Source organism: Crocuta crocuta, unplaced genomic scaffold (assembly GCF_008692635.1).
Source record: "Crocuta crocuta isolate KB4526 unplaced genomic scaffold, BGI_CrCroc_1.0 scaffold694, whole genome shotgun sequence".
NCBI lineage: Eukaryota > Metazoa > Chordata > Mammalia > Carnivora > Hyaenidae > Crocuta > Crocuta crocuta.
The window spans coordinates 1,624,991-1,634,016 of NW_027527933.1; the positions used below are offsets into that span (position 1 = coordinate 1,624,991).

At 43.9% G+C, this 9,026-nt stretch overlaps 1 protein-coding gene across 1 annotated transcript in view; it reads right to left on the bottom strand.

The window, feature by feature from the left end:
• Positions 1-701: 701 nt before the first annotated feature.
• Positions 702-9,026, bottom strand: part of LIPK (lipase family member K) — a 58,344-nt gene continuing 50,019 nt past the window's right edge. The window contains exons 8-10 of the mRNA XM_077751885.1: positions 7,232-7,303; positions 4,418-4,489; positions 702-1,536 (exon numbers count right to left, since the gene is read on the bottom strand). Of these exons, the coding sequence (XP_077608011.1) occupies positions 1,297-1,536; positions 4,418-4,489; positions 7,232-7,303 (384 nt within the window). The 3' untranslated portion in view covers positions 702-1,296. The remainder of the gene's footprint in view (positions 1,537-4,417; positions 4,490-7,231; positions 7,304-9,026) is intronic.

Sequence of the window (9,026 nt, forward strand, 5' to 3'; positions counted from 1 at the left end):
AGAAAATTAAAAACAGAACTACTGTATGATCCAGCATCACACTCCTGGGTACATATTCAAAAGCCTTGAAATCAGGGTCTTGATAAGGTACATATAGGTCCATGATCATCCCAATATCATTGGTAATAGGGTATGGAAAACAACTTAAATATCCATTGACAGGTGAATGGGTAAAGAAGATGGACTTTATACATAGATATAGTGGCATATCATTGAGCCTCAATGACGGCAAAACAAAGACTCTTCCAGACAGACACAGAATTGATCGCTAGCAGGTAGATCTGCCAAACAAGAAAATTGGAAGGAAGTTCATCAATACAAGAGAAATAAGGAAATAATACAAAAGGAACAGGATCTCTCAAGCTTTTTAAAAAAATTTTTAATGCTTATTTATTTTTGAGACAGAGACAGAGACAGAATGCAAGCGGAGGAGGGGCAGAGAGAGAGGACACAGAATCCGAAGCAGGCTCCAGGCTCTGAGCTGTCAGCACAGAGACTAATGCAGGGCTTGAACCCACGAACCATGAGATCATGACCTCAGCCGAAGTTGGACGCTCAACTGACTGAGCCACCCAGGCGCCCCCAGGGTCTCTCAAGCTTTTAACCGAAGAGAAAAAATAATAATCACAATAATAATAATGGTTTGTTATTACTCTGAATGGTGATTTACTATTGCTGATAAGAAATTTCCACAAACTTGGTGGTTTCAAAGAATTTACATTTATTTTCTGGCTCTGGCTATGGGTCAGTAGTCTGGGTATGCCACAGCTAGTTTCCTGCAGCTTAGTGTCTCCTCCACGGCTGCAAATGAGGGGTGGGCAGCCTGGTGCTCAACTGGAAGATTTACTGGGGATTCAAGGGCTTTCAAGTTCATCCAGGATTTAGATGTAATTGATCTTGCAGCTCTATGACTGAGAATCCGGTTGTTTGCTGGTTATCTGCTATGGGCACAGATCCTAGAGGTCATGCAAGCTTCTTCCACATATCTGTCCTCTTCATCAAGCCAGCAAGGGAGATCTCTTCTCCAGTCTACTTGATGAAGTCTCATATAATATAATGCAATCAGGAGCTGACGTCCTTTGCCACAAACATGATCCAACCAAGGGTGTGACACCATTACCTTTGGCCATTCTGTTGGCCAGAATCAAGTCTCAAGGGCATCCCACACTCAAGGGGAGAGGGTTACACCAACACATGGGCACTAGGAGGTGAAAACCATCGGAGTGGTCACCTTAGGGTCTGGGCGCCACATTTATTATTTTAAAAATGCACTTGCTTAGAGAAAGGAATATGTATTTAATTTTGCAAACATTCATCCATCAGTCTAATAAGGTCTTGGTAGATTTCCTGGGGTGCATCCTGTCCCAGGTAAAAATCCACATGATTGTAGTGTGGAATCAACTTGTAGTAAATGAGCCTGGGAATTTTAGGCAGTAAATTCTCAACATCCTTGAGGTCAGCCACACGGTCATGTCCGCCACTCCACACAGCTGTTGGCACTTGCATCTTAGTGACGTCATACAAGGGAGGTGTAAGCTAAGTACGATTGGAGACATAGATTTCACAGAAAATTACATCAGGGGAGTAATGTGACTGATCGTTAAGCAAGTTCTTCAGATACCAAAAGTATGCAGTTAGAATACACTTAATGATTTATAAACACTAAAATGTTAGAAGTACTTGAGAGCACTTTTGTGCAATGATATGAACTGTGCATAAAGAAAAAAAAGATAACCATGAAATTCTTGATTTGTACTCTGGGGAAAATAGGAAAGAATCCTTGAGAAAGGGTGCTCTTATTTCTATGGGGGAACATCTTTCTTTTTAAAAAATTTTTACAAAGTTTATTTATTTTGAGACAGAGCAAGCGGGGGAGGATCAGAGAGAGAGAGAGAGAGAGAGAAAGAGAGAATCCCAAGCAGGCTCCCCACTGTTGGCACAAAGCCTGACATGAGACTCAGCTCCACGAACCGTGAGATCATGACCTGACCTGGGATCATGACCAGTTGCTTAACTGACTGAGCCCCCCAGGTGCCCCTACGGATGACCATCTTTTTAGTAGGGCTTGCTTCTGGGAGTATATCCTTTTTGAACAAAATATATGTATTTATGTAGAGGATACATGTGAATACCTCTTCTCTTGTGCAGAAATCTGGGCTCATTATTGACACTTGATCCGACTCTTTGGAGAGCATTGAGACCGATAGATGAAAACGTCTGAAGTATGACATGAATGAGGAGCCAGCCTGTTCCAGAGGAGAGCGATTGTGACGCTAATGTCTTTCCCCTTCCCTCTGGGATCCAGCAAATCCCATCCCCCAGCTCCTCAGTGGCCCTGGATGACCTGGCCTGGCCCATCAGTCTTCATTCCTCTGGCCTCCGTGACTGGATGAGAAGTGGGCACATGGCTTAAACCGGGCCAGAGTTCTCTCTGGAACTTTCTACGAGTGCTCCAGAGCAAAATATTGGCTTCTTCTCTGGCTTTGTGGTTGAAAGAACCATACGAGTTAAGTACACCCAGTCACCATCTTACTATTCCATCTTGAAATAGCCTGAGAAGGAAAAGAGCATTTGCAGGCAGAACTGGAAGAGAGGGAGGGGTACAGGGAAGAGGAGCGCCGGGATGACAGCGTTCCAGTCCCCAGCCATCGTGAGTTTATCACCACACTGTTTAGTGCAGTAAAGCAGTACATAGATATTTTAAACCTAACGTAGAGTTGTCCTCTGCCATGTGCAACTGAAAGAATATGGATTACCACCGTATTCCAAGGACCGAATCGTGTTTTCCCCAAATTTGGATGTTGAAACCCTAACCCCTAATTTGATTGTATTTGGAGATAAGGCTATTATGAGGTAATTGGGGTTAAATGCAGTCATAAGGGCTGGGTCCTAATTGAGTAGGACTGGCAGCCTACAGGAAGGGGAAGAGAGAGATCTCTCTCTCTTCTTCAAGTGCACGCAAGGAGGGAAGGCTCTGTGAGCATGTGACAAGAAGGTGATGCTCTGCAAGCCAGGAAGAGGGTCCTCCCCAGAGCCCCACCTTCTGGGGCTCGGACATCCAGCTTCCAGAATGTGAGAAATAAATTTCCGTTGCTTAAACCACTCAGTCCATTTTTATGGCAGCCTGAGCAGGTTACTACACTATTGTTAAGAAGTTTTGGCAGCAGGGTTAGGAAGAAAAGGTAACATGGACAAAGGCATAGATCCTTGGGAAACTGTAACCTTGGCCAGGGAGAGGTTTCCTAGACTAGAAATGTACCAGATGGGCAGGGGTGGGGCTGACTTGAGGACTGTGCACCTGCAGTTCTCTTAACAGGGTGATATATAAGCAGAGAACACAGGTTCGGTCATTACAGAAGTTGCTGTTGGCCGATGCGTTGGTGTCTAGGGCTTTGCATTACTAAATATCTTAAGAATATTACCTGTCCCCTATATTGCTGGGACAATTCTAAGCCCTGGGCTTAGAATCAACGAGATAAATGAGAGGGTATAGCTACGAGAAGGCAGTGAGAAAGGCAGAGAGGCTAGTGAGTGCCGATCAACGGCCCAAAGGCAAAGAGCAACTGAGGCAAGAACAGGCATGCTTTTCCTGACTCTGGTTTTCTCAGCGGGATAATACAAAGCATAAATACTTAGATGCAAAGATGGAGAAAGGTAAAGAACAGAAAGACAACACACCCAGAGACAGCTGTAAGTATTAGCGAGCTCTATGGCAAGAGAGTAGGTCTGAGGAGCCCCTGAAATCAGAATACATTTACTGCAATGATTTAGGACCCCGTGAAGGAAGAAAGGGGGCCCAGAAGATGGTAGAGCAAAAATGCATATGCAAATCAGGATGTAAATGAGACACATTGGCTTTTGGCCAAGATTTTTTTTTAACTTAGTAATGAAGGATTGGTGATTACATTGGTCATTATGACTGTCTAATTTATGGTCATTGCTTATACTTGTGACAAAGGCTATTGCTTTTTACATATGCACGTTGTTCACCCTCAGCTAGTTTGGGGTTTTCCATTTCTTCCCCAAGGTCCCAAGCAAAAGATTCATATGTGAACTTGAATCACTGTGTATTCTGTGTATTTGTTGCAAGTGCAACGACAACGGGAAAGCTAATCCCTGTGGCTCAGTTCTCATCCAAGTTGATGTCTAACTCCCACAAGGTAAGCTCATCTTGCTAGGATGAGAAATTGGTTAATTACAAGATGAGAAAACTCATGTATCTTTGATGTCTATCAGCATGAAGCCAAAATCTCTCTCTCTCTCAAAATATAAACCATTAAAAAATTTAGAAATGATGATATGGAACATGGTAAGAAACCAATAAGTAGAAGCTAATCTATATAAAATATCAGGCATAGTGTTGGAACCTAGCAGGTGCTTAGTGAGTGGACACTGATGACCATGGTCATCTATGTACCTGGTGAAAGTGCATCATGTTCTCATCAGGGTTTCCCCAGTCAAAAGCTTGGAACAGACCAGAATTAGCAGCCTATGACAAAATAGAGATAAAAACACATTACAATGATATACGAAAGCAACACACATTTAAAGACTGTAAACAGAGGGGTGCCTGAGTGGCTCAGTCAGTTGAAGATACAACTTCAGCTCAGGTCATGATCTCTCGGTTCCTGGGTTCAAGCCCAGAGCCGGGCTCTGTGCTGACAGAGCCTGGAACTTGCTTGGGATTCTGTGTCTCCCTCTCTCTCTGGCCCTCCTCCCACTCATGGTCTCCCTCTCCCCAAAAATAAATAAACATTAAAAAAAAATAAAGACAGTGAACAGAAAATATACAAAGAGGATGACATTACATTCCCACTCTTTAGGCACAGGAGCTAAAATCCAGTAAAGAGTAATAAGCCAGATAAGAAAACTGATACGAATTGAAAAATAATTCACGGAACTGACTGACCATCTTTTATTCTCCCCTAACCTTCTCCAGTGAAAATTTCAGACAGCAATGTCTTTATTTTTGAGAATTAGAGAGAGAGAGGGAGAGAGAGAGAGAAAGAGAGAGAGAGAATGAGTAGGAGAGGGGGACAGAGAGAGAGTCCCAAGCAGGCTCTGAGCTGTCAACATGGAGCCGGATGCGGGGCTTGAACTCATGAACCGTGAGATCATGACCTGAGCGGAAACCAAGTCAGATGCATAACTGACTGCACCACCGAGGCACCCTGACGGCAATGTCTTTATAGGCTATAAGGCTCTGCACAGAAATGTTTACAAGGATGCTGGGTTGAATGATTCTTGACTATCTTAGCTTCAGGAATCGTAATAATTTTTTAAAAAGGCACCAGCTATTCACCTACACTGAAAAGTGACCGATATTTTACTAAACAGCTGCATACAGTATCCCTGTCAGGATATTATCACTGCAGCCCCTATTCCTGAACACTTTTTTTGCTCCCGAAAGGAATGTTCACTCGGAGTGGCTTCAGTGCTTCCTGTGGGAGGTGCTCTGCCTCCCCAACAGCCTCCCTGTCGTCAGGAATGGGGCCACAGGCTGAGTGTCTGAGACACTGTGCACACCCCCAGGGTGTTTTCATGTTTAGACTTCCGCTGTAAGAACAGAAACGATCATATACCTGCACGCCTACAGTCTCCATCTTCTCTTATTTGCCACCAGGTTGGGCGAAGGACACAGGTAATGTTCACATTTCACCTCACACGCTCCAGTAAATGACTCTCACACTGTCCCAAGGGTGTTTTCTGAACTTGACTCTCAGATTTTCCCTCCCCACACTCACTGATTTGATCCCGATTTTGAGTTTAAAATTATTCCCATCATGCCTTCTATGGACAGAGGCGGTCTGCTGTGGTTGGTTTTCACAACGGCAGGCAGTAGCGTGGGCTCGTTAGCTACCTGGGTCCTCGCAGCAAACAAACTTGGTTTGAATCCAGGCTTAATGGGTTATCGAAAGCGTGATCCACAGCAAGTTATGTATCTTCCCTAATTCTCGTCTGTGAAATGGGAATGATGACATTTTCCTCATAGAGAAGATTAAATAAGGTCATGCATTAAGTGAGATGCTAGGGTGCGGCACCTAGGAACATGCAAGAACCCTCTTTTTGCTAATATTACTACTATTGTCACTGTCGTCGCCATTGCCTTAGTTGTCTGCACAACTTATGACAAGTTGTCCTAAGTTGTCTCATCTCCCCCCCTCCCCCACTCCCCTGACTTATTTCTGTCCTGAGGAGGACTTTCTGATACAGGAGAAGAAGCCTTTTTAAGAGCAGTGAGCTGTGAGACATGTAAGGGACTGGCCGGAATCTTTGTGGAACGGGGGTGTCAACGCCTTCATGGAAAAACTGTTAAGAGAAGTCAGCGAGACTGAAGGAAATCACACGTGTGAATAGCAAGGACACATAATAAGTGCTCAGTAAACATGACATTGGACTTGTGTTCCCTGGAAGGCCATGTCCATCACAGACTCTCTCTGTTTCCTTCCTGGGAGGAGACCTTATGCCCTGAACATCTTTCTTCCTGCAGGAATGTGAGCGCTTATGTCCTAGGGATGGGACTCTTCAAAGGAGTTCAGAAACCCTCAACTAGTGTCTCAGGCTATCTATAGCAATGATTCTCCACCTTAAAGCATGGAATGGACTTAACTGGGGTGGAAGTGAAAGTGCAAACTTGTAGGGATCTTGGATATGTCAAAACTTTGGGAAGGCCCTTCTCTCTCCCTCCCTCCCCCCATACACACACACACTCGTACACACTTGGTTCAGAAGGCTGTGCCAATTGAATACGACTTATCTCTGAACTTTCTGACTATTGAGTAACACAGTAGCACACACAGAAATTTAAACTGAGAGTGAAAACAGAAACCATTTAACTTGCTCAGAAGAAGCTGAAAAGGCCCATATGCCAATAGGAGGATGCGTGGATCTTTCTGGAATAGCCTCTATCCTGTTACATAAAGTTCTATTAGAACCGATGGTTTTCCAAAAGAGGAAGTACAAACTCTCCCCTGAAAAGTCAGTTTGGAGTAATCCAAAAATCAGAGTTCAGTCCGAATTGGTGGGAACCAGGCCCAAACACCAGAAACCGAGGACATGGAGAACAGAAGAGAGAACAGGGACTCAACACGAGCTGATGCTGATTTTGGAAGCATCCATTCAGCTGACAGTGGCAGGTGCCTGCAAAACCCCTCAGTGGGCTTTTTGGGAGTCCCGCTCAGGGCTCTTGGAGAGCTGTGTGTGCATCAGACCAGGAGTGGGAAGCACATACCTGGGCCCAGTGCAGCATATTCTGAACAGATGTTCCCGCAGGGCTCTGTGCCAAATAAACATCCAAGCGACTCTGCAAAGTAGAGGTTATTTCTCATCTGGAGGCTAATCATATGACCATACCACAAGTAAACTTGAGTATTCTCTTTCTCTCTCTTGAGAATAAACACGTACCATACCCTCTTTAAGAACTTTCTCCTCCCTTAGCTCTATTCTGTCCTTTACAGTCTTCATAAAGCCCACTGAGGGCATCCTGCTGGTCAAAGGTGCGAGCATGCCTTTTCTCTCCAGCCTCACCTCAGATGGCCCAAGAGTACAGGGGGCCAAAGAGTTAGAACCCCAGTGACCTTATTCACCTTGTGCTAAGTCCCCAAGGACATTCTGAGAGAGTTGTTTATCATGAGACATTGAGAAAAGATCTGAATGTTTCCTTTGCGGTCTGATTTTAGAAACACAGTGAATATTTAAAAACATAGGGCTCTCTGAAAGTTTGTGGAACATAATCCATACAAGATTGGAAACTCCATTGACATTTAGATTTTTTTTCTGGATTAAAAAAAAAGCCAACTTGATTTTTTTTCATATTTTCCATTGCCTTTCTTTTTTTTTACATTTTAGTATACAGAGCAGTTATTTCTCCAACAAAGTGAACATAGAAAGAGCATGGAGCTTTAAAACAAAAACAAAAACAAAAACAAAACACTACCCCTCATGAGCTAGCCAAACCTACTAAATCAATATCAACCTCTCTAAGGTTGAGTCCTTTGGACATGTGTACTCCTTCAAAGGTCCACAAACTCTACCCAGGCATCCCTGGGTGTCCTCCACTAAAATAGATATCCTTGCAGAGAGTATAATATTCCATAGGCCAGTTCCCAACAGTTAAAAGCAAAAAACCCCCGGCAATCTGACTGTATAAATGGGCAATAAGGGCCCTCAGTAAATGTTTGAGGGGGCCATGTTATGAAGTCTTCCTCTACCAAACTCTTAGGCCATGTCAAGAGACTGCTTTTGAAATTATCCCTATTGTATTTGCTTACAGCTCTTTTTACTCAGCTCTGCCCACATGACATGCTACCATCTAAGTGACAGGCACGTGCAGTTCCCTCAGTAAACTGAGAAAACAAAAAAAGGAATGTGAAAAGGCAGGGGCTAAGGCATGTTCTTCATAAATGGCCATTTATAAATCTTGTCTGAAAGCAAGAAAAGTGTTTAATCAGTGCTCTCCAGTAACGGAGGGAGACTAGGCTCTGGGTGGAAGTCCGTGAGATAGTCGAAGACCATTTTCAACTTTGTCCTGCCTCTGGTTTCAAAGATACCTCCTCTCTGGCTGGGGAGTAAATAGTACCTTTGCTTCTTCTGCCTCCCACCTAGTCAGCTCACAGTGACTAAGGAAGAAAAGGATTTAAGCTGGAGAGGACTCACCAAGAAACCCCACTGATCCTTCTCAGTGTCCCTTGAACAGTGAATCTGTAGCTCTCATTGGAAGGCTATCCCTTAATCCCAATGGATTAAAGAAGTAAGTGGTTCACAAAATGAGTATTTCCAGATCATGTATGAAAGTGGAAAATTCGTTTAAAAAATACAGATGCCTGGGCTTACTCCCTGAAATTCTACTTCAGTAGGTCTATGATAGGCACACCTCAGACACAGCAAGATAAATTTCAAAACCAGAGCCTTCATGTAAGTGGAGGACTTTGCCGATGGTGGCACTTTGGCCAACAGCAAGAGTTGGTGAGAATGTTCAGTGACAAAGCCTTCTTCCCAATTCTTCCTACTAAAGCAGGTAGATGGGC